Consider the following 27,649-nt stretch of genomic DNA (forward strand, 5'->3'; position numbering starts at 1 on the left):
AAACATCCTTTGGCGGCAGCACATCCCTCGCCGCCAAACTACATACCATTAAGGAAGAACGACTAAATGGATTCGTAAATAACCCTGACACCAGACACGCCACCTGGCTATACGACAGAAGAAGCAATGGGACACATATTTAGACTATTACGATAACATTAGTTTTTAAGCTGTGACCATGCTAACCCCTACCCCATCTTCTCAGGCGATGGGTGAACAAGAGCACTGTGTTAGGACGCGGCGGGGCGGCGCGCGCAGGACGGGGCAGAGCTCATGGGGCTGAGAAGTCCTACCTCGAGTTCCGGAGGAGTGAAGGAGGATTGTTGAAGGAGTTGGGACACTGTAGACATGACTCCAGCCGGGTGCATCTCGTGTGCCATAACTTTGGTAAGTGATAATTAAAACACATAATAACGGGTTCTTACCGCGTTTAAAGTAGGGATATGAGACTCCCGATTATTTGGTTTTTACCCGACTACAGCGAAGAAGAAAAGGTTATGAGTTTGACCACTATGATGTAGGTATATGTGTATGAGACGAAGAATTTAATGGCAAATACAAATTTCAATTCAAGCAATTCCTTTTAGGGCTGGGCCGAAACCACAAATATTGCCTAAATGAATAATAAATTCTTCCTATACCTAAAGATTACCTGGAAGAGATTGCTACTTAGCAATAAAGCCGCCTATTTTACTCTTTTTTTGTGGCTCTGCCCACCCCATTTGGGATTACGGGCGTGAGTTTATGTATGTATGTATGTATGTATTTTACTCTTTATACTTCTCTTTCATTTTGTATTTTGCTGTTCGTGAAATAAAGTATTTGTTAAGTTATGTTACACATTGGAAAAGAAATCGGCAAAATTGAAATTTCAACGATGATTTAGATGCCTTTGAAAACGCCTGGCAAGAAAAAAATAATCATTATATTATATTATGAACATGCTATAAACTAGTTATAACGCGACTGCGCTCAAATACTTACGAGTACTAAAATATAAAATAAAATTTTTAACAAAAAAAAAACCGACTTCAAACGCAAAACTAAAAAGCAATAAATAAATTTACTTCGCACAAAGTAATTAGTACGTATTTTCAATTAGTTAATTAATTTATAATTCTGAAGCCGGTGCCAAGGAAATGCTACAACGAAGTACCGATTCATATATTTTTCAATACTGATTGTTTTGTAATTTTTTGTTTGACATTGTTTTGTAATTGCTTTGATATAGGTATTAAACAATATTGTGTGTACATAGTAATTTGATATTGTAGTAGGGTTGTTGTAGCATTTACTTGGCACCGACTTCAGAATTATAAATTAATTAACTAATTGAAAATACGTACTAATTACTTTGTGCGAAGTAAATTTATTTATTGCTTTTTAGTTTTGCGTTTGAAGTCGGTTTTTTTTTTGTTAAAAATTTTATTTTATTTTACGATTTTAAGTGATGGTTAGACCGAGCAAGGATGCAGACAGACAGATTTTCTGATTTATATTCATATATAATAATATAATATATTATTAGTAGTGATCACAATTATTATTGATGAACATGTTTACACACACACACTCACACACGCGCTAACGCACACGAGCACACGCGCACGTACACACGCACACACACAGACACACGCACACACACAGACACACGCACACACACACACACACACACACACACACACACACACAAACACGCGCGCGCACACACACGCACACACACACACATGTGTATGTGTACATACACACATGTGGTTGTCAGTGGAAGCTGCTATCATACACACTCACGCATACATATAGATACAGTAGATTTCGCGTGGTTCGCTCGCTGCTAAAGCAGCTCGCGTGTCCTGTTTATTCGAAACTGTCCCTCTTCGTATGGCGGCCATCTTGTTTTTCCGCCATTTTGTTTTTTTTCACCGGCGACAGAATTTGACCAAGATTTAAATGGGTGTCGTGGAAACAAACAAAATCCAGGTGCAATAGGTTTGCCAGGCCGTAGGATGTCTCCCTGATTGGGAGCAGTTTTCAAAGATGACGTTCCGATCACACCCCTATACATCATTTTTACCCCCAAGACATTTTCTGGAAAAACAAAATTTTGTATGGCGGCCATCTTGTTTTTTCGCCATTTTGTATTTTTTTCACCGGCCATTAAATTCGACCAAGATTTAAATAGGTTTCGTGAAAGAAAAATTGGTTCAGGTGTGATAGTTTCGCCAGGCCGTAGGGTGTCACCCTGATGCGGAGCAGTTTTCGAAAATCGGGAAGTATTTCCATACTTAACATGACGATCCGATCACAACCCCGATATATATTTTATATCCCGAGACATTTTCTGAAAAAACAAAATTGTGTATGGCGGCCATCTTGTTTTTCCGCCATTTTGTTTTTTTTTACGCGCTATGGAATTTGACCAAGATTTAAATAAGTGCTCTGAAAGAAATATTGGTTCACGTGCGATAGTTTTGCCAGGCCGTAGAGTATCTCTCTGATGCGGAGCAGTTTTTGGTGACCAGAAAGTATTTCCGTACTCTACATGACGTTTTGAGTAAGCGCCCCATACATTATTTTTACCCAAACGGGCTTCTTCCAAAATCGACAAAATTTTGTATGGCGGCCATCTTTTTTTTCCGCCATTTTGTTTTTTTGCACCGGCGATTGAATTTGATCAAGATTTAAATACGTTTCGTGAAAGAAAAATTGCTCCAGGTTGTATAGTTTTGCCAGGCCATAGGGTATCTCCCTGATGCTGACCAGTTTTCGAAGGTCGGGAAGTTTTCCCGAAGTCTAAAGATCGATCCGATCAATATGACTTACAAAAGCACTAGTCGCTCATACGATTTTTGAAAATTCCCCTCGATTTCTCTGGTCTTCCATCATCAGATCCTGACTTCCTTGACATGGGACCCCCTTGGGTATATCTCCTTTCAAACAAAAAAAGAATTATCAAAATCGGTTCATATACGACGAAGATATGCCCGAACAAACATAAAAAAAAAAAAAAAAATATACGGTCGAATTGAGAACCTCCTCCTTTTTTGAAGTCGGTAAAAATAATTAGTAACTTCCCAACTAAACTGAAAGCAAACTACTAAACTTTGTGAGTCCACAAACAAATGCTAACAAGTATGAAACAATCTCCCAGAGGTATTTCAACCGAGTTGAATTATTACTTTTCAATTCACTTTATAGACACATTTGTCTTAATTGAATTTGGGAAATGTCCCATTAAGGTGATAATGAAAAAGTTATAAAGTTTCATGCTACCAATCGTTCTGTCCCTAAGACTGTAATGGAATATTGAATTTAAAACGGATTCAAGTTTTTATAAAAAAAAAAAAACATAGAAAGCGTTCAGCTGTTTATCACCCCTAGAATGTCGTAAAAACTGATAAACTCCCGGCCTCCGTGGTCCAGTGGCTTGAGCGTTGGGCTCACGATCCGGAGGTCCCGGGTTCAAATCCCGGCAGGGACATATCACAAAAATCACCTGATTGTCCGAAAGTAAGATGATTCGTGCTACGGAAGGCACGTTAAGCTGGTGGTCCCGGTTACTACTTATTGATGTAAGTAGGTAGTCGTTACATGAGCCATGTCAGGGGCCTTTGGCGGCTCAATAGTAACCCTGACACCAGGGTTAATGGGGTTGGTAATCCACCTCACAACCCACACGATAGAAGAAGAAGATAAACTCAAAATTAAAAATGACTTTATTCAGTTGGTAACATTGACCAGAATGTTTCAATTTTAGAGTCGTGACGCAATAACATATTTGACATTTACTGAGACGTAGTACCAAATCGTATAAGTACTATTGTTTATAATATTATATTGTTTATATTAGTCTACAGTCCTTTAAATTTCCTTATGATCTTTGACTTTGGTTTGAGGGCTGTTTAGATTTCCTCAAGATATTATCCTTCACCGCAAAGCACTCGTTGGTAAATAAATCCCTACTTAAGATCCACAGCTCATTGGCACGCGCTGGATTGGAACTGTTGACATTTACTTCGAGAGCCAGAACACTTTCGGACACTGTTGCTAAGTGATTTTATTGAATTAACTGTATTCCCTAAATGAATATTTTTGAAGCAGTTTGGGATAGACGTGTTACCGCATATTATGTTCATATGCATGTATAAATAATTGTGTGTTCTTGAGAAAAAGGGTTGACAGACAGATGGACAGACAACAAACTAAATAATAATAATAACATTTAGATTAAATTGTCTTAAAGGGCCTCTAAGTGTTGGCTTCGGACCCCACGCACGCCTTCCAAAAGTCCTGGACTCCATAGTCCCGAGATATGGAAACGACATACAATAATAATAAAAATGTTTATTTAGGTAAAACCTACGACACACATAATTATACATTTACAACATTAAAATATACACACATTAATTTTTATTAGGAAAACATAATGGTATATGGGTGCCGCAGCTCACCAAAAAAGGCCAGGGTTCAGTGAAAATTTACCCAGAGGGCAACACTGAATATATCAGGATTCTTTTTTTTCTTTTACGAAAACCCTACCTTTTTCAGAACCCTAAAAACCACTCTACTACTCGGTTTTACCAAGGTTTCTAATTTGATTGCGTGTTGTTTAATATTTCGCGCAGATTTATCTTATCCCCTGACAGAGCCAATTAATTTTATCATCGCGTTGTGAATTAATTTAACACGTGCTCTGAAAATGTTTGAAAATATTACCCCTTTATAAATAAATATATACATATGTCTATATTAAAATATGAAGACTATAGAGAACCGGAGAGGAAATATGATTGGCCACCTGATACGACACGATTCATTTATAACAAACATCATAGAAGAAAAAATTGAAAGGAAGTGAGGAAGGGGTAGACCTAGGAGAACATTTATGAAACAAATAAAAGAGAAGGTGCAGGTCGTGTAGTATCAGAAGGTGAAGGTTTTGGCGGGAAGAAGAGATGAATAGCGATTACTCCACCGACAAGAGCACAGCTCTTAAATAAAGAGAGAGATAAATAAATAAATAAATAAATCAAGTATTTGGTATTTCAAAAAAAAAATGAAAATTAATTCAACTATATAAAACAGTATCACAGAAGCAGGTTTATCATTTTCAATTTTCGTAATCACAAAATCCCTTGAACAGTAAAATTAATTAAAAGCCCACTAAGCTCTTATTGGTAATAAATTGTATTTTATTTGTAATACAACCTTAGAGGCTTTAAGGTTTCTTACCAATTAACCGATTGAAGTATAGAATTCCGTATTTCAAGGATTCATAGGATAAGGAAATATTATAATATGACGCTGTTTATAATAATCGACGTTTTCGTTTGAACAAAAATAAAATCAACCTTTTTTATATAATATTATCGAAATATTTATTTGACCCACTCAAAAACTGATTTTAAATAATATAAAAAAACTACCCCTACAAAAGAAAAAAAACACGAAATCGGACCTGACCCTGGAAAATAAGAAGTGAAACCCTCTATTTACTCATTATGTTTGTAAGTAGCCGTACGGTGCTTTGCGTAGCTGCTACGTGCTACGTTGTAGCAAAATCGCTACGTTATCAAGAGAGAGATACATTTATTAGATATTTAATCAAACAAAGCACATATACATACTTAAAACACATAATAACGGGTTCTTACCGCGTTTAAAACAGGAAAATATGAGACTCCCGATATTTCGACACTGTTGCAAGTGCCCTGATCACAGGATGACTGATGAAATTGGAGTGGAGTAGGTAGATCCATAATCCACGTGTTTTAATTACGATAATAACCGCGAAAACTTAAAACAATACATATAATTATTTTATGTACTAACATCCAAACGAAATAAATTACAATCAGAACATTTAGAAAGAAAAATTAATACGTAATTATTTATAATGTAGTGAGAGCTAGTGTTGTGTATGTGTGTGTGTGCAAAAATTTGAAAAGGGAAAAGACGGTATTTGGCAAGTTAGTAGTCATCTTTTCTCATGCAAAAGCAAAGCTCAAAATAAACAGTTCCCGACACATTTTTCTGTGGAAACCAACGGAAACAAGGCATGAGGGTACATTTATATTGCCTACATAAACTTTAAACCGTGGTCTGGTATTGCAGTAGTAACTACCAATTATTTTTTAACTGCAACAATAGAGGCAGGTTTTTTACGAGAGGCGTAAAATTGTGGGTAGATCGAGATTTTTCGGCCGCCATTGCTGTGTGCGGCGATAAGCTACCGGTGATTGATCCTGTTGGCTTTATGGGGATTGGTGTCGCTTGTTAGCATTGATGGGAACGTAGAAGTGGGAACTGCGTAGTATGTTTTTATTTATACAAAAATCCTTTTCTAAAAATATTTTTTTCCCACATGCACAGAGAAAACAATCAGGTGATTCAAGCCTGCAATGTCATTACCAAATAAAATGTCTACACTGGGATTAGAACTCGGGACCTCAGGATTGAGCCCAACGCTCATCCCTTGGAACATGGCGGTCGGTAGGGATAACTAACTTATCAAATAACCCAAACTACAAAGTAAAAGTTCAGTACTCTGTTCTGTTGCTTGGTTGTAATGAGAAACATAGTTGGAAAATGTCTTCACGTAGGCGATGGAAATTTGCAAGGAAAGAACGGACACAGAGCAGACATATATAAAGCTCGCTTTCGCTACGAGATTCTCGAGAAATGATTAAGCGCGATATTTAATCAGCTTTTCTCGTTCCGCGGTGGTCCGTGTTGCTCTATGGCTTTTTACCCAACTGCGGCGAAGTAAAAAGGAGGGTTATGAGTTTAACCGGTATGTATGTCTATGTGTATGCACGTCTGTTACCACCTAACTTCTAAACCACTTGTCAGAATATCACAAATGAGGTATCACTAGAAGCGTCTTAATTGCCCGGTGGTTATCTCTATGACCACGTCACGCTAAATTCAATATGGCGCCCTCTTGAGGACAAAACTGAGGATCAAAAATATTTTTTTCCTAATGGTATTGTCTTGAGTACCAACTAAAAGGGCTTAATTTGCACATTACAAATATGTATAAATTACTTGCGGGTATGATTGTGTTTACTCAATAATTACTTTGAATTGAAAACATAACTGCTCAAACCTGTTCTGGTTAGGTTTTATCTCCAAATCTTGCAAAAATATATAAAGGAAGTACGTTCTTTTATAATTAATAGGACCCCAAAATAATATAAATTAATTAATTTATTTATGTATACCTATTTTTTTTTATTTATATAGTTTATGTTAGTAGGTAGATGTTTGCTTTTTGTAAGCATTTATTTTATATAACGTTGCACCGTCCCGCATCAAACTGTGATAAACTTAAATGTTACTTAAATGTTTTCTTATCACTGGTTGCCTGAAAGAAACTGCTGCTTAGCAATAAGGCCGCCAGATTGTACTGTATCTTTCGTCCATGTGTGTAAAACTAGTTTTGTATGTTGTGTGCAATAAAGCATATTTGTATTTGTAAATTAAAATAAAAGATTGAAAACTAAAACCCGAATACGGAAAAATGACGCTGTAAAAAAATCAAAAGAGATTTTTTTTTTAAAGTATGAAACAATGAAATATTATTTTTTATTTATATAGAGTTTATCTATCTTCTTAGGCTATGTAGACTATCTTCTAAACATCACTATTCGGAAGAATTTAATACTGCAATCTTTTCTAATTGAAAAAAATTAACGACAAGCAATAAAGCTCTTAAACAATGTGAAAACTCGACTCCAAAGTCTAGAACACAGACGAAGGGTAGCTTGTCTGTTGGTTTTTTATAGGATTCACTTTGGTGAGTGTGCGCAGGAATTTCACGAGTTAATTCCACTCTCCTCCATGGGACAACTAGACGTCGGCAGGCATTTCATCCTTATGTTGTGGATATACCACCAATCCGCACTAAACGTGCCTCTTCCTTTTTGATTCGAATTTGTTGAAGTTGACTTATGTCATGTCTATTTATATACAGTATACGGTAAACACAAACCGGCAGGCTCTTAGATGTGATTGATTACAACGCCATACCCAGTCATATCAGGGATGCACCCAGCGACGCATGCTTCGGAAATAATTTTAAACACATTTTTTTTTCATAAAGCCTATTATGACTTAACAGAGTTTTTCAATAACCTAAAATTCTCTCTCTCTATTTAAGAACTGCGCTCTTGTCGGTGAAGTAACCGCCATTCCTCTCTTCTTCCCGCCAAAACCTTCACCTCCCGATACGACACGACCTGCACCTTCTCTTTTATTTGTTTCATAAATGTTCTCAACAGGTCTATTTCTTCCTCTCTTTCCTTCAATTTTTCCTTCTATGGTATCATTTATAAATGAATCGTGTCGTATCAGGTGCCGAATTATATTTCCTTTCCGGTTCTCTAAAGTATTTAATATAGTTATTTTTTCTTCAACTCTTTCCAGCACTTCCTGTTTTGACACCATTTTAGTCCAGCTTATACTCTCTATCCTTAAATTTTTCCTTCTATAATGTTTGTTATAAATGAATCGTGTCGTATCAGGTAGCCAATCATATTTCCTCTCCGGTTAACATAAAATTAGGATGACGAAAATATAGCGATGTAATTTATATACTTATTATGATTTTAAAATGTGATATAATATTGAAATATTGTAACGTAATTTATATAATGTGTACCTACTCATGGAAATATATGTTGACGTGTAATATTTATTATGAATAAAGAATTGGATTGAATTGAATCAAGTACCTTAACATTGCCTAAAAAAGTCAAATAATTGTCAGCAAAACTCGCAACGACCCAACTTTAATTACTCTACCTAACCCAATCAGCAAGACGGGCGTGAGCTTCTCTATCTTTATTTGTTACTAGCGACCCGCCCCGGCTTCGCTCGGGTGCAATGCTGAGGAAAAAATTAAATTATTTGGGCGAATCTCAAAATTTCAAGTTTGGTGGCGAAATTTCTTATTATTATTTTTTCGTGAAAAATTGGGTTCCGACATGAAAACGATCCAAAAGGATCCTCGGTTCCGACATGAAAAAGGAATTTTTCAATTCCCAATTTCCCCAATTTTTCACGAAAAAATTATATGACAGTTCGCCACCAAACTTGGCACATTTTGATATTCACCCATTTACGACATCACATTAAAAACCTCAAAAATAACAGTATTTCTCCACTCCATTAGGATATAGTCGTGAGCTGATGCATGATATGTTATTTGTTATAAACAGTATCTACCTCAGATGAAGCTTGCAATACGATGTCATCCACAAGTTCAGTACACTGCTAATATTGAATTATTCCGCAATTTCCAGCGGCACGTGTCTTTGTGGACGTTTAGTGTGTACAGTCGCATCACGAGACCAGGAAACTATGACTGCAGCAGCAACATTGCAATCTGCAAGTTTGCTTAGCAAAGACAAGCTTGCGGCCGCGGAACAATAAAGCAGAGGAGTCGGCAATGATTAAGTAATGCACACCCGGAACACTCCATACAAAATCTCGTTCTTACATAGATACTATACCTACGCCACAACCGGGACAGTCTATACAAACATTTTAGCGTTGGCCGTCTAAGACGTAAGTGCAAGCGAGACAACAGCTCGCGCGCTTCTCGCTTACAGCCATTTAAGAGTAAAATAAACCCGAGAGAGGGAAGGTCGATGCCTTATAAGAATTATTGCGGGGCGAGGATTTACGGTTCTATACATAGTATTATTCTTTGCTTACGCTTACCCGCCCGCGCGGCACGTCATCCGCGCCGGACATGGACCTATAAACGCAGCGAATGCTGTCTACGTAGATATACGTCGTACGGGTTGTTGTGCAGACCCTGACGTTTATGTGCCGCCTTACCCTGTGCGTGTGAGTGAGGCAGACAGTTCGCGCGCGCTTTTTTCGTTTAACGGACTGAAGTGGCTACACAAATTGGGGGCAAGCTCGTATCGGTGCGGGGCGGAGTGTGTCACTGCTATAGTTACCTACGTAATATGTATTATTTACTGTAATTAAGAGCAGACGCGCGGGGCGGAAGGTGGGGATGCAGGGAATATGTACCAAAAGTAAGTGCCACCGCTTTCGTAACGTCACGGGCCGGATTATTTATAATGCCACCTCCTCTGTATCATTACTCCGTGGGACGGACACTGTATGTTGTTGAGAACACGAGGCTCCGATCATAGCCTTCTTATTATGTCCCGTGGGATACAGTTACTATAAGTATACTAGAATACTGTGCTATAAATATATATACAGGGTTGAAGCTGTCTCTATTGCTTTCAGATAACTTTATTGCTATACGTGTGGTTTGTACGATGTTGGTTTTAGATGAGCCATAGTTTAGATTGACTTGTTCTATCGTTTCCGTGCGACCGCCTGCTTGACTAAGATTAATAATATTTAATAATACTACCGTCAAGTTAATATGCCACCGAAAAATATTATACGTTTCAAAGTACGAATGTACGATACACGAGACATTAATTACAAATTGCCAAAGTTTCTTCTTTTGTAAACTATAGCATAGTAATAATTATAAGAAATATTGTTTTTTTTGTAAGCGTGTGGCGCCACCTAATAGCCCATAATTACAACGTGCCTTCATTTACAAAATCTCCTTAGAAACAAAAAGGTCTATGGCCGCCGGTAACTGCGACATAATGTCTCTCGGCCTCTTGCGGGTCTATATTTATTATTCAAATTACGTTCAAGTATCAACCATCATAGCGAAAGAGATTAATGTTAGATTTTATTAAATTCCTGAACACAAAGGCTTGGCATGAATTTTGTGATCCCGGTTGAGTTCGACGTTTTTGCCACGGCTAGCTGAGCGTTATTAATGAGTTTGCCTTCAGGGCCTGAGCGTCTAAAACGTTCACAGCCTCCATTAAAATTCAAAGGTTCTTGCGTGATGCTCAACCGGGCTGATGGCAGCTTTAAACGAGCCTTTTGTAACACCTTTACATTAGATATTTATTTTTTTAGGATACCTATACTTTCTATGTAAATAATGGACACTTGAAATACAAAATAAGTAGACAAACAGTTTCCAAAGCTAATAGAAAACAATAAAATACTCAGAATAACTAATTACAATTCCAAAAATAAATATAACTACATAAACTCACGCCTATTTCCCACCGGGGCAGGGTAAGCAAAGAGTAAAGAATTCCATTTACTTCGATCCGGACACACTTCTCTTGCTTCCTCCACATTCATCAATCGCTTCATACACGCACGGCGGTTCAGAGTAGATCGTAATAAACCTTTTCTAAGGACATTTCCAATTCTAGATCTTGCTCTGCCAGCTCTACCACTAACCTTCGCTTTATTTATACTGCTTTCGTAATCCTTTAACTAGTACTTAATAGCAAAATGAACTAACTCAACCCCCTGTTTTACTCACGTAAACACAATTCTGTATTTTCCGATCTCCCTTTTTGTTTCCACAAATTTTCTATTGTTTAACCAAATCACTGAAAACAAGGCTCAACTTTTCTGCGTAATCACTTTTGCGGTAATTGTTATCAAGTGGTGGGGGCGGGAGGTGATGGGGTGGAGGGGGAGGGGAACTTTAATTATGTTTTTGTAAATGCCGTCGGCCATCAGGTGAGCTCACAATGCGCTCGAGATGTAGGCTGCCGCGGAATGTTTGTTTTGTAAATGTGAATAACACAAAATACTACAAGAAGGAATCTCGAACAAATACCTATTCAATATTACAAGTACTACAGTCTAGAAACTGGTAGACATGTTTACAAATGTGGAAGTACACGCTACCTTATGGCTATTATAAAATAATGGTTCTTGTTTTGATTAGAATTACATTATATAACGCCTCTGTGGTCCAGAAACACTCTGTGAACCCTAGTAGGGTAGAACTTAACACGCTAATCAACCGAGTGTCCGAAAGTAAAATGATCTTAATATTATACGATATTTATAGTCGTTAGAATTCGCATTATTGAAGTGGTTGTTCCTACGCGGCCGCCAAACCCTGACTCGAACACTGCCCTCAAAAGTTCTCATCCCTTGGACCGCGCCAAAAATGTTGTTTCTCATGCCTCTAAAAGGGTTTTCTTTAAATTTAAATTTACAAGCCGCCGGTCGCAAGGTAAGATGAATAAAGGTGTAATTTGCTTAAATTTCTGCTGCCGCGAGATGAAACTGATTGCTATAATCTCGAGATTCTCGAGCTGAAACGTCTGTTTGTCTGTTGATAAAGATAATCTGGTATTTGCCTGAGTCGCGCGCTCACGAACTCACAATGGGATTTCGGAGCAGCTTTGAACAATCAAAGGATTTGAGAGTGTTGAATATTGACGCTTATTTTCGCACTTGGCAAATTGTGTGGTTAATGTCATAGTAAGCACGAATATGTTTGTCTTATTAGAAAGAAAGAAAGGGCATTTATAAAGATTCATTTCATAGCGCCACACAAACAGTACAATAAAAACACCACATATACATAACACAGCCCTTCTGTCGGATTTTACGACATGCCCGGGAAGATAAGCAGCTGAACATGTTCTGTTTTTTATTCGTTCCCACTCCAGTCCAGCATAGAACATACTCTCATCCAGTGAACTAATATCATTTAATTTACAATACCTACTTGTGTTACGGCATCGACACCCCTTCAAATAAATAAATAGTTAATTTATATATTTGTTTCAGAATGCGGTAAGCGGCGCGTGCGAGGGGGAGCGACGAAGAGGATCGTAGGTGGTACTCCCGCGAAGCCCGGTGATTGGCCGTTCCTGGCGGCCATCTTGGGAGGACCGGAGGAAGTGTTCTATTGCGCAGGAGTGCTTGTAGCGGACCAGTGGGTGCTCACCGCCTCGCACTGTGTTGGCAAGTCAGTGTGTTTGCATATTTGTAGCTGTTAGAATAATTATTTGATCATTATAAAAAAAAAACCTGCTGGATGCGGGCAGCGCAGGACTGATCGTCGTGGAGATCCTTGGGGGAGGCATATGCCCAGCAGTGGGCGTCGTACGGCTGATAATGATGATGATGAAAAAAAAAACTGCTCAAGTGCGAGTCCGATTCACACAACGAGGAATCTATTGTCTCAAATAGGTCGCGATTTGTACAAAAAAGTTTGTAATCGCAAAAACTATTATTTTTGCCATTGAAAAAAAATTGTCTCCATACATCGACACAGATCGCGATTGTTTTACCAAATTGCAAATAAGTTTGTGATCGCAAAAATATGTTTATTTTTGATGAAAAAACAAAATTTGTTAAATCCTGGGGCCGCTCATCATCTTGCACAATAGGTAAATGTATAAGTCCTCGACGTGTGAACTGCTCCAAGACCACCGACTATGGACACTGCTTCCAGTTGGCCATCGTGACTCTTTAAATTCGTAGAATACAAAGTGTAACCAGCCTAAGATATGTATGGTCCAACAGTCACTCGGACGTGAACGGGTGGACGATCCAGCTGGGCATCACGCGCCGTCACGCGCATGCGTACTACGGGCAGAAGATGAAGGTGCGCCGCGTCGTGCCACATCCGCAGTACAACGTCGGCGTCGCGCACGACAACGATATCGCGCTTTTCCAGGTGAGATCATACATTTATGCAATATTTACATGACATAACACGTGTATTGTTTATAGGAAAATAAAACTATGGCGGAAGGCAAATAAAGAATAAAAAAAAAGGAAAGAATAAGGATAAATAAATAAGGCAAGAGGGAAACCACTGTCCCATTTTTCCCTAAAAAAGTAGCATGGAGAATGCTACACGGACAAGAGCGTGGCTCTTAAATTAGTGAGTGAAAAAAATGTGCAAAATGGTGAAGGCCTATATCATAGTGATGGGATGAGTAATGATGATGATGATTATTATTTTTAGGCCCCACGAGCAGAATTTCTCGGGAAGTAAGCACTTTAAATCATGTAAACCAGTTTAAACCCAAAAACCATTTCCTCTCCTTACTTATGACCCTCGGATCAGAACTTAATCATACTGGATGCTACAACATATTTCTCCCTGGTCTATGTAAATTTTATGCACTGACACAGAAATCAGAATCATTTATTCAACGTATTATCATGGATAAACTTGTTGAAGGTCAATGTAACATTTTTGAATTTACATCATTTCGCAAGGTGTTATGGCTGAGGAGAAGAAATGACAAGAAACTGCAACAGCAACACATCTTTTAACTCAATGAGGGTACATTACAAGTTATTTAATAATTAGAGGAACACATTCAATACCAGACATTTTTATCATTTAGGTAATTATTAATCTTAAAATAAGCTTTTTACATAAAGTAAGCTTCACGTGAGCTTTAAATTTATTTTCTGACAAAAAAATATTATCTGGTATTTTATTGTAAAAATGTATACATAACCCCAAAAAAGATGAATTTAATTTACTTAATCTAGAATTTTGAATCGCAACAAGATGCCCATATCCTGTCCTACATGAACCTCTGCCCCCAGCTGGCGGCTCGCGTCCGCTACCACGAGCAGCTGTCACCAGTCTGTCTCCCACCAGCGGGCCGGCGCCTGCCGCCCGGGACGAAGTGTACCGTCATCGGGTGGGGCAAGCGAGATGACAACGACAGTATGTTGAATTGAAGACCATTCTTTATCCTTCTGACTCAAACTGTCATAAAATTGAGAAAGAGATGCTTGAATATGTGGAGAGAATGAATGAAAGTACACTTACTAAAAAGATGTATGATTCAGGTGTAAATGGTAGAGTTGGAAAAGGAAGACTTTGGTGTACATATTCATTATTTTTAAAGAAAGACCAGGTCAAAAGTACTTTAAACCGTCGAGCATGCATGTCATGTCAGGCTCGTAGTAAGTGGAATTCCGTGGTCTCTGCCTACCCCAAGGGAAATAGGCGTGATGTATGTAGGAAGCGCACCCCTGATGCCGGGCAGCAGCGGTATCACTACTGGTTGGAGGCCGAGGAAATGGATTCTGGTAGGGCTCTAGCTAGAACATCACCGATTGAGAAATTGGTCGGTTTACTGCGGAACGGAAGGCGATTGGGGCAACCACCGTTCTACACGCCCTATCTATGGAGTAATGAAAATAGAGGTGATTACGCCACCGACAAGAGCGCAGCTCTTAAATAAAGAGAGGGTGGGGGGGGGAGTATATACGAAAGTGTGTAGAAAGTAAGAGAGAATTCTATGGAAGGATAATGAATGGGGATTTGGTTGATTATGGTAGAGTAATGGTATAAATTTAGGTTAGTTAATGAATGGGACGGAAGGACATTTTAAATAGGTAATGTGGTTGTCTATTATTGGGTTGTCGACGGAATATAAGGGGCATTTGTTTTTTTGATAATAAAAGGAGTCAAAATAATTAATATATCCCTTTTTTATTCTATATCCCACATGTAATCCCATAATATATACGTAAAAAATTAAAGTTTTATTAACTAGAGGATTACATATATACCTATTTTTGTATTATTTTCTTTTTTTTCTTTTTTTCTTAAGTAGTAATAGCATGTTTGTATAAACTCTTGGATAACTATAAGCTAATATATACTGTCTTAATGTTTCTCATATTAAGTGAATTTGTAATTCTTTTGAGAAATAAAATCTTTAACCTGAATCATTATGTAGAAGAAAATTATATTGGTATATTTAAGCACCAATCTTGTCTTATCAATTTGGTCAACGTACGCCCTTCTAAGTATGATTATCTGACAATGTATTTCCTCATCTAGTGTCAGAATACGAGCCAGCAGTGAACGAGGTGGAGGTGCCAGTGTTGAACCGGGAACTGTGCAACCAGTGGCTGGAACACCGCGACCTTAACGTCACCGAGGGGATGATCTGCGCCGGCTACCCTGAGGGCGGCAAGGACGCTTGTCAGGTGAGGATCGTCTTTTTTACATCTACATTTAGCTGCTACTGAATTGTTCGAGCGAACGAAAAAATATAGGATGCCTTCAACTGCTTTACAGGGTGTTAGCGACATCGTAACGAAAACTTTGAGGGATGATTCAGGCTATGTTTCTGAGATGATATCAAGTGGAATTTTCCGTCGCAAAAGTAGGAACAGAAAATAATAAAAAAAAATATTAAATTTTCCGACAGGACATTCCACTTGATATTAACTCAGAATCATATCCCACCCCACTCAGTACTCGTTACGGTCAGTAACACCCATACCTACTTGTATGGCTACCTGTATGTACTTGTATGGGGTGTAAGTGACATTGTAACGAATACTGAGAGGGATGATTCATCTGATTATTCTGAGTTAATATCAAGTAGAATTTTCCATCGCAAAAGTATAGAATTGAAAATATCTATATGTATGTATAACTCGAGGAGCTCGGTGGCGCAGCGGTAAACGCGCTCGGGCTGCGATTGTTGAAGTTAAGCAAGTTTCGCAAAGGCCGGTCATAGGATGGGTGACCACAAAAAAAAGTTTTCATCTCGAGCTCCTCCGTGCTTCGGAAGGCATGTTAAGCCGTTGGTCCCGGCTGCACTAGCAGTCGTTAATAACCATCAATCCGCACTGGGCCCGCGTGATGGTTTAAGGCCCGATCACCCCATCCATCCATAGGGAAGGCCCGTGCCCCAGCAGTGGGGACGTTAATGGGCTGATGATGATGTATAACTCAGAATCATGGTCTGAATCATCCCCCACGGTATTCGTTACGATGTCACTAACACCCTGTATATCCGGGCATATCGCAAAGACGGACAAAAAGGTTGAGAGATTCTGTATACATTTTAACGTGAAGAATGTCTAATATTACATATTCTTCAAGTTCGAAACGTTGGGCGAAACCCTTTTCCAAATCTACTTCATTTATTTTATTATACTCAGTTCTTACCTAAGTAGTTGTCGATATTTGGATGCAAATTGATCGAACAGTGTTAACAGTGTTATTAAAACGTTGGATTCGATTCCTCGTAAATACGTATTTAAAAAGGGATTTTATTATCACGGTGAGATTTTCCCCGAATTCAATAATCGAGGTACGTATATTGTTTGAATGGTAATCGATTCCGGATACCACTCAGAGCAAGAGTAGATTCAAAAGTGTTGATTGCGTTCGATTGTCATCGGAACGATGCGGAAAATTAGACAATAATTTACTTTGGAGGAAAAGCACGAAATCGATTCTTGTCTTTATTATTTTGTATGTCTCAGGAATTTTAGCACATTCTAAAATGCAGCTTAGAAAGCTCGGGTGAAGCGTGGGTACTCAGATCATCTTGCTATGAATGTACCGTGCTTCGGAAGGCACGTTAAGCCGTTGGTCCCGGTTACTACTTACTGTGTAAGTACGTAGTCGTTATAAATGAGTCATGTCAGGGGCCTTTGGCGGCTCAATAGTAACCCTGACACCAGGGTTGATGAGGTTGGTAATTCGCCTCACAACCCACACGATAGAAGAAGAAGAATGTACCTCTGACTAGCCTAATTGGAACAGTCATGACCAGTTACGCAGCTACAATGCGGTTTGGGTTCTAGTGACTGAATTTAAGACTGAATTTAAGTCTAATCTGCTCTTTTCCATCAGTAGACGTTAATTTACGTCGTCTGAATATATCAAGGTCTTTACGTTTCAGCCTCTGAAACTCTATTAAAGTTATCTGATTATCGTTTCGTATTGAAAACAAATAAACAGCCTGCCGGTTCCCAGTGGTTCGGATTTGGCGTCCTACTGGGAAACTTGAGCACCGGAAATTTTATTTTATTTGGTTTTATAGGAGAATTAATATAAAAATGCTTAGTTTTTTTTGTTTTTGCCCATTTATTACTACTGCCTCTACAGCAAGTTTTATTATCAGTCCGGAAAAATAAAAAAAAGTTTGAATGACTCAGCGTTATATTATATTCTTCTACTCCAGAAATGATATTGCGAAGCTTCTACGCCTGTATCCACTGTTGGCAACCCAACAAATTTACTTTTTTGTGATATTTTAATATGGCAATCCCTCTCTCTCTCTCTCTCTGCTACCAACTACATAACGACGTTATTAAAGTAGTGCATTAGTGGACCCGCAACAGTGCTACAATCCAATAAACACAAGTTCGGTGCACCTAGTACCGTACATACACAAAGGAATAAGAACAAGAAACATTTATTGTGAAGCTGTGTAAACATTATAAAATTTGTCTCAGCAGCATGTCCATGTCGGACGTACAGTATTATAAATAATGTCAGTATTAAACATCAAGGAATTAAGTAAGTACCTAATAATAGGCAGAGGTATACAGGGTGTTAGTGATATCGTAACGAAAACTTTGAGGGGTGATTGAGGCCATGATTCTGAGATGATATCAAGTGGAATTTTCCGTCGTAAAAGTATGGAAGAGAAAATAATTTAAAAAAACACAAAAAATTTCATGAATATTCAGACTGAAAATTCCACTTGATATCAACTCAGAATCATGGTCTGAACCATCCCCCTCAGTATTCGTTACGGTGATACTAACACCCATACCTACTTGTATGGCTACCGTATGTACTTATGCGGGGTGTAAGTGACATCGTAACGAACACTGAGAGGGATGATTCAGCTGATTATTCTGAGTTAATATCAAGTGGAATTTTCCATCGCAAAAGTATAGAATTGAAAATAATTTTAAAAAACTAAAAATAAAATCATGAATTTTGCGACGAAAAATTCCACCTGATATTAACTCAGAATCATGGTCTGAATCATCCCTCTGAGTATTCGTTACGATGTCACTAACACCCTGTATAGTATACACACTCATTCCTTGCCAGTAACGTTTATGTTCCACGTAATAGGGGGCGAGACTAGTACCAATAACCGGACACAAACCCTGGAAACCGCATGACATCAGTTATCTCTGATCCAAACATGAATTCAAACCCATGAAGTCGAATTCAGTAGTTTGCAACCCGACCCAGGACTCGAACCCGTAACTCTACGATGTAAGTCACGCGTTCTCTGAACAGGGCTGTCACAAATTGGATTACACAAAGGAATATGCCTAAACATCTAAAATAGTCGACAGAGTCAAGAGTAATTTAAACACAAGTCTGTCGCGCCAAATTGTACAACTCTGTCGCCATTACAGTTAAACGGCGATCAAATAGCAATGGAAGCTGAACTTCTGATCGCTTTCCAACTCAGGATTAGTGTTTAGTAGCTGGATGTAGCTGGGGAGTTGCCAGGCAACAATGGACTTAATTAGCTTTAAAAAGCAATACTCTTTTTATTACTAATCGATACCAGATGAGAAAAGTCGATGTCAAACTCTTTTCAAAAGAAAAAGTTCTTTTCACAATTGGATAATAAATTTTATTGGGTTTTAATTATAAGATCTTGCCTCTTTTACCTCTGTAATTCAATGCCAAATCTCGAAATAATAATATGTATCTATAAGTTGTTGCTGGAAAACTTGTGGCTCTGCCTACCCCAATAATGACTATAGGCATGAGTTATGTGACGCATAACTTTTCGTACCTGTAGCCGTCTAACACACTTTTTCTGAAACGTACTGCACCGATCGCGCGTAAGAGCAAAAAATATCTCGATGGAATAAATAAATATTTCTGTCAATTGAAGAGAAAGAGATATTTAGTCCATGCCCATCTCTTACTCTCTGCTTTTCCTCTATCTCTGTCTCTCTTTCTTCTCTTTTCTTTCTCTTTTCGTGTCTTCTTTATTTCTATATTAACATACTGCTTCCATTAGCATAAGGCGATCATAACGATCGTATCTCTTTCATACAATTTATTGTGTTTATTTCTGTGGAATTAAAGAGCCTCAATGTTAAATGTATTGCGTTTTCCAGGGCGACTCTGGCGGCCCACTGCTGTGCCAGGAGCCAAATGATTCCCTTCGCTGGTACGTGGGCGGCATCGTATCCTGGGGCATCAAGTGCGCCCACCCGCGCCTGCCCGGGGTCTACGCCTACGTCCCCAAGTACATACCCTGGATCCTCCGCCAGATCGAGCTTTACAACGACGACAATGCCCGGACAGATGATACTGTCTAAAAAGTAGCATTCTCTAAAAGCATCATTGCCGATGTTCGTTTGTTGACGAACCGTCAACGCGTGGTAAGGTATATGCGGCGTATAATGCAATCGGCGTCAACTGAAACTACTAGTGCGAGAATATTCTTTTAAAACGTAGACCAGAGTCCACCGTTGGCGTTGACTGTCCGTCAACGAAACTTGACGCATGACAGTGCCTTAGAGAATAACACTGCAGAATGTCAACGCCTGGAGAAACGATTCCATTAGGTACCAGGATATCATGAGTAGTCTACAGTTACTCGTTAGACTTGATTCCCTGTATGTACAGTAGGTGGATTCCAAGTCTGGGTTTTTAAAGGCATTTACGTTTGCATTCTTGGAAGTAGCTCTTACCGGTTGATCTGTTCTCTAAATAAAACGTTTGACAAGAAATAAATGTCGAAAAAGTTATACTTATTAAAACAATTAGTGGAACATTTGACAGTTGGAATACTTGTTGCTATATAAAATTAAGCATGATTTTATTATGAGTCGCCTACTTCCAAAAATACAAAGTCATTTATAGTAAAAACCCAACTCACGAGACACTTGTCTACCTTTAGGCCTAGTTATACAACGTTGATGACAATAATACGGTCTTACGACAATAAAATGTAATGGTGACAATAAGAAAAAACATATATCTATGAAATGGCAAAATATTTTTACATATCACTCGAATATCGTGTGAAGTAAATTATGTGAAGCTGTGATACTATGAAATCCTTTATTATGAAGAAATCGATTGTATTGTAAATAACGTTGCTGAAAGTCGATTTTTTGACTTGCGGCGTATATTCACGCCGCTCGCTCTAATTCTCGAGATGGCACTCTAATAGTTCGACATTAACGACGTGTTTGGTGTAAGCAGCTTACAATAAGGTGTAGGATTTCAAAGCTTTAGCCGTAACTAGTAGGACACTTTTGACACTTGATTTTTTCATTTCTATTCCATGTTGTTGGACGTTAGAGTCGGTTAGTTAATTGTGTATTTGTTTGATGTTTGGTGTTAGTAGTATTAGGAAGAAGTGCTTTTATAGATTGTAAATCCTCTATTCGTTTATGCGTAGGATTTCTAAATGGGCGCATTTACTAAATCGATTGCTTAGCGTTACGACGTTTTACGACATCGATCGAAAGCGAATGTCTACTATGCGGAAATTATACACGGACAAAAACGAATACGAGTAGAACAGTTTTGTCAAATGTGCGCCAGGGTTTATATTTGTGCGTTTTTGTATATAGGTACTTCTCTGATATTGTGATGTTTGCTATATATATGTATACAGATCTCTATTTTCGCAATATTAGGTTCCGTTTAGCAGTAAGTTAAATAGATGCCAAACATGAAAACACCCCAAACCGCACAAATGTAAATGCGGCTTACGGTTTCACAGTCGATCGATTTAATAATATAATAAAGACAATAAAATAAAGTAACCATGACAATAAACGTAATGAAATGACAATAAATAAAAAGTTGATTTTCGACAATATTTTACAACTTTTTAGCTTTGTTAGGTACTTATACTTATACAGATAATGTAGATATTTATTTAAAGAGAAAATCAATTTACAATGTTTAATTTTAAAACTTCTGTTTAAATATAAGTAGGTAGATAGGTAGTGACTTTCTGGAAAACTTAAATACTGATAAAATGTATGAACTAGTGGAATAGCTTTAATAGATGTAAGATAGATAATTCTTTAGTAACAAATAATATAGTTTATAATGTAGACTATTATTTTATAGAAGATTAATACCTAGCTGTTCGCATGATCCTAACTGTCGTATGTATAACATCTTGTGTTAACTTTGAACGCATGGACGTGTCACAAACAAATGAGACATTGTCAGAAACAGTCAATATGGACTCCTACTTTACACAGGGTGAAACAAATATACAGTGGGTTCACACATTTCGGTCGTGTATCTATTTAATTTTTGTATTGAAAAGCGAATATTTTGAGGGTTTCTAAGTCATACCAATAGAAAGTTGTTCATCATGTATGGGATTCTGCTATGTTACACCAAATTTTGTTACAGATCTATTATACAAAGTGTTAGTGACATCGTAACGATAACTTTGAGGATGTTTTAGACCATAATTTTATTCTGAATTGATATCAAGTAGAATCCGTCGCAAAAATAATTTAAAAAAACACTAAATTTTTTATGAATTTTCCGACAAGAAAATCCACTTGATATCAACTCAGAATCATCCCCCTCAGTATTCGTTACGATGTTACTAACACCCTCTATACGAAGTAAATGTAGAGTCAATTGGCATTTTTTATTAAATAAAATCTAATGAGGGAAAGTAAATGTTCTAAACGAGGCTACGAAAGTATAAAAGTAAGTAAAGTTGTGGAAGGTCGGTACAACTACGGTGTAGCGATGGAGCTAAATAGGTAACAATTAAACCCTAAGATAAGTTGGAATAGATCAAGCTTTTAACGAAACTAAATTGTACTTATATAGTTCCCTCTTTAGGAACGTTTCCGGCAGTAAAAAGGAACAACTTATGTACCTAAAAATAACTTTATTACCTAACTTTTAGGCAGGTAAAACTTGAGTACAAGAAAGAATAATTTGAAAAAGAAAAGCAGCCTTTAATAGTAAGGACACTTCTTTACTATTAAAGACTTACAACGGGAACATTCTCACTTTGGTAACGACACTCCCACTGCTAGGAACAGGGACATCATTACGTTGATGCGAAGTGAAGAACGAAGCATCACGCTGTCTTATGATGGGGAAAAATTATGACACGAGTTAGTACCTACTATATTAATCACTATAGTGTACGAATATATAATACGTTTAACGGCCAAATTGTGGCTAAAACAGTAGGACCACTAACATAGTAACCCTGACACCAGGGTTGATGGAGTTGGTAATCCACCTCAGAACCCATACGATAGAAGAAGTAGGACCATCCCTCGGAGGAAATTCAGGTTCCTTCATAAAAAAATTAGAATTTAAAGTTATTTTGTAACCAACGCTACACTGTAAATGTTCGCCGACCTCAGGAAAGTTCCAGAAGACGTTATGCTCAACTACTCATACAAACCTTAGATATACATATAGATAAGACAATGATGTATGGTTGTTGACTTCTTATGAGTCCCTTCTACTCGAGCTTTCTGTTAGTCTTATTGAACGTTGAATTTTTATATAAACACTATTTAAAATTTAACTAATTCTACGTCGGGATAAGGTGTCGACAGTTCCTTTGAATATCAAGCAATCGACATATTATAACATGCATTTTGGTTATAATATTATCTGTTTATAACATAAATCAGTAATTATTGCTGAACCTACCTTTTTCATCATCAGAGGGAAGCCCTAAACAAAATATTTAATAATTCCAATAAATTGTATTACACAGCCTAAACACCCACTGTGGGCACCAACATGACCCTCTTCAAATAGAAGGCATACATCGAATGAAACGAAATTAATTCATAATACATCCGATATTCGAAAGCAAATTGTTTGAACTTGTTTAACTTATAAAGTATTTTTCTGAATATATGAACTTAGGTAGGCAACAATGAAATAAAAAATATAGGTATATATATTTTCAGATGATACTCAAAATTGACCTTTAAGAGGACTGAATGTCACTCTTATAGTATAAAAATTCATAATAATATGATACCAATGGCAAAAGAGGGTAGAAAATACTACATAATAAAATATTGTTTTTGAAATAATTTCAGTGTGCAACACTAGTTATGGAAAATTAAAATTCAAAATTAACTGTAACTCTGGAGTACATAACGTGACATGACAATAAAATGTTTTAACGGAATGACTAGATTCCATTTTTTTTAGGAACATTTAAGAAAAGCAATGGCACTTTTGCCTTACGAATAAAATACTTAAAAATCTTTCAGTTTATATAAATAGCTTCATCAAAATATATACGAAATGATTGGTTTCAAAATGTTCATATCGATGTCTGAGCTCCATTCTCACTTTCAGTACGGTAGGTCTAGGCTAGGTTAGGTTAGTTAACTTAGGCTGTATTTAGACCCTCTAGAGGCAACGCTTTAGCGTTCTATGACTTATGATGTTTGTGATCACTTCTTCCACCTCCACATGGGAATATTATATTCTAATCGATATATTATATTGAGATTCCATTTATTTTCACCTATCTTCCAATAATGGTCAATGCTGTGCATGGACTAGGGGTTTACGAGGATGTATCCACTTGGATCGCGTAGCTCAGGTAAAGTTCTGACGAGGTGAGGTTAGGATAGAAAGTCCAAAGGCTGATAAGAGGGATTAAACTTAGTAAGAAGCCAATATTGAGGATCGTTCAACATTTACATTGGTTTGTAACCGTTTACACCCGCCATTCTTTTCTCTGTTGTAGATCCTAGATTGATTCCTAGTGCCAGTCTAGGAAGTGTCTAACTACTTTACAATATGATACAAGTTATAAATAACAAAGAAATGCATTGGTATTTGGCTTTATATAGAACATGTGTAGAGAATATGCATGTTCAGCTCTTAATGTTTAAACTAACGATGGTTTACATGTAACGGTGTACTACATGGAATCATGTATAGGTAAACGTTTTATACTATATTATATCGTATACTATATATTGTAGACATAAATCGCTGTTGAGAAAATCTAAGTAGACAATATTTCGTGTTCAGAGCATATCTTCTTTGAGTCAGCAGGTTTGACTCTAGCTCATAGTATAGGCCGGTATATATTGTAAGTATAGGTATTGTAAAAACATCTAGTAATTATTGTAACTAGTGACAATAAATATTTTGCTATTATGGAGACGATTTTAAATACATTTTGATACTTTGTATCTAAGTGAGCTTGGAACTCATTGCTTTATCGACGCACCTTTAGACGTGTTCCTTTATAACGTTACTGGCAACCTGGCAACATACGCAAACTGAATGTGACATTAATTTAAAGGCTGGTGATATTAATTGCAGAAGGAGATGAGGTGGACTCTATTCATGTAGTGCAAGCTTTATTTGAAACTAGGGGTCAATAATTAAAATTAAAAGCCTGACAATAAGTCAATACCTTCCGCGTAGGCAAGCGGACCCTGTGGAATCGGGAAAACACAGGAGATGATAATAAATCGGAATTTGGGGGGGGAGGGTGTCATGCGCATTTTGCCAGTAACCTAGCCAGACTAAACATAAAGGTTGTGTGTATATATATAGTCGTGTTACATGTCTGTAGTCACTCTTAGCTCGCGTAACTGGCCATACGATGTTGGTTGTTGTAGAACATAATATGAACTAAATATTATGCAATTAACCTGATACTTTTCCTAAGGAACCTTTTGAATTGTTTTCATGATATAATCATCTCATGCTGTACTTATGATAGGAGATAAACAGATAATAAATATTGGCAGTCTTGCTAGTGAACTGAAAAAGTTGTTCGGGTTATCCGCTACTTTATATGCTTTAAAGTGGCGCCACTGGTACATTCAGTTATATTTATACATTTTATATTATTATTTCGTTTTAAGAACAAATCTGTGTAACATTGTCAATTTTATTTCCAACGATCATTTGTACGCTGAATAAAATAAAAATAAATCAATTAATAACATTTCAATTAGACAAAATTATATTTACAAGAATTATATGAATTTTACAAATTAACCTAACAATATTTACTTGGACAATAATAAGCCATTAATTGTATAGTATGTGTTGAATATATTGAAATTTGTATTTTTTCAACAAATAGGCTTATGAAGTCACTTTTTGTAGTTTAGCAAAATTATTATTAAGGTCTTAGTCTAGTGTGGTGAATAAGGTAGAAGAGATACATATCTACATAACATTTCAAATATATAATTATATTTATACATATTTATCCTCTATCGAAGGCTGTTTGGGAAAGATCGCTTTTAGCGATCGCGTTTATTCTTTGCCCACTTTTAGTTTTTCATTTTACCTGTTCTGTATTTGTACGTGAAATAAAGTATTTATTCAGTCATTCATCATCAATTACTTTTTATTAAATATTTATTTTTTCGAATCAAGGTCTTTTGATTAGCTTATATGGTGTGTTTGGTGTAATTTATTGAAAAGCGTTGTTTTTTGCAGTTTTCTTAATATATTTTTAGACATATTATAACGATTATGTAATTTGCCACAGAGATCTAGTCTGCAACGTGTATTAAACTCATTAATTTTACGACATAATAAATCATCTTCTACCAATTTGTCGCGCTACTAAGAATAATGAATATATAGTAGACATGTAATAGATACGCACAAAGTAATCTACCTATTATTGAGCGCGATATATTTTAGATTTTTCAGTTATTTCTGTATAATAACTGTGAAGCGATGTATCAGTGTTGTATGTTGTAGATTGCGGTTATACTGCTTTGTACCTATTTGTACCTTGCATCGCAAGATTTAATCTGTGGTCCTTTGTGTATGGTATTTGGTATAATGAGTGTTACTTTTCGCTTTCTTTGCTGTTTATAAATTAAGAAAATAAACCAAATGTGTGTAAGTATAATAACTGTTAACTGTTTCAATTCAAATATGGATTTTATTTATTGTTTTGAAAAGTATAATATTTTTCGTGGGTTGATTAAAAAATTTCGATTTTTAAATTGAACTAAGATTATCAATTATTTGGTTTTCCATTTTATTTAAAAATAACAAACAAAGATTGTAATTAATCGATAAAAAACTGCAAATAAGAAATATTTAAAATCAAAATATAGTTATATACCAACCTATTTACTCGTAATATTTTATGTTATTGCAGAAATTATTTAATCAACCCTAGTACCTATATCATTTATAATAGTCCTGCAAGGGTGGTATTATAATATTACAGAAAACAATGAGATATTTTATATATCAAGTTCCTTTATGTAGTTAAAATTTATACAAGAGAGGTAAATAATTTATATCATAAGCATTTCGTTTTTGTAAAATAGTCTCGAAGCGAAGATCAAGTTTTATTATTACGGGAAAATAGATTATAAAATAAAAAAAAATATAAAAAACAAAGTGTTCGATTACTAATTCAGATAATAAATGTTGTGTTAACGAACTTGTATGCCTTCCTTTCCTGCGGGTATTTTAATAATATTGTAAGTGATTGTCAACCGTATTTTGTGTCGTGGATAACTAAAACTTTAATTTCCAACTACCTTCAATATGAAATGCTTGCAGATCATACATAATTTGGAGTAAATAGAGTAACGTTTTGGTGTTAGTTCCGCGAAGGCAATGGGTGTCGCTTTATGTAGGTTCTGTTGTGTAGTTTTACTTTGTTCCTCAGGCTTTCATTAAATATTGCATTCAATAACACTTGTTTTATTTTGGATTCCTTTAAAAAATGTCACGCCAACAATAAGGAAGAAAGAAAATATTTATTCATCTCCCTAGCGTTATACAGTTTTCACAGAGTCCGCTTACCTAAGAGGAAGATTTGACAGGTCCGGATTTTAACAAAGCGACTGCATGTCTGACCTTGCTACCCGCGAAGGGAAAACCAGCCCAATATAATAATAGGTCACATACCTACGCATTTCTCGTTATGTGGGTTTCCTCACAAGGACGCAGTTTTGCCCGTTCAAATGAGTCCATAAGGTATAAGTTTCAATGAAACACAATAAA

The 27,649-nt window shown here is 36.8% G+C and overlaps 1 protein-coding gene across 1 annotated transcript in view; it reads left to right on the forward strand.

Annotated features, from left to right (window-relative positions):
- The window catches only part of LOC126375861 (atrial natriuretic peptide-converting enzyme-like), a 161,913-nt gene extending 141,828 nt beyond the window's left edge, over positions 1–20,085 (forward strand). The window contains exons 13-18 of the mRNA XM_050022932.1: positions 206–387; positions 12,667–12,847; positions 13,408–13,561; positions 14,452–14,575; positions 15,704–15,852; positions 19,771–20,085. Of these exons, the coding sequence (XP_049878889.1) occupies positions 206–387; positions 12,667–12,847; positions 13,408–13,561; positions 14,452–14,575; positions 15,704–15,852; positions 19,771–19,974 (994 nt within the window). The 3' untranslated portion in view covers positions 19,975–20,085. The remainder of the gene's footprint in view (positions 1–205; positions 388–12,666; positions 12,848–13,407; positions 13,562–14,451; positions 14,576–15,703; positions 15,853–19,770) is intronic.
- Positions 20,086–27,649: the final 7,564 nt, after the last annotated feature.

The sequence above is a fragment of the Pectinophora gossypiella genome, chromosome 2 (genome assembly GCF_024362695.1).
Source record: "Pectinophora gossypiella chromosome 2, ilPecGoss1.1, whole genome shotgun sequence".
Taxonomy (NCBI): domain Eukaryota; kingdom Metazoa; phylum Arthropoda; class Insecta; order Lepidoptera; family Gelechiidae; genus Pectinophora; species Pectinophora gossypiella.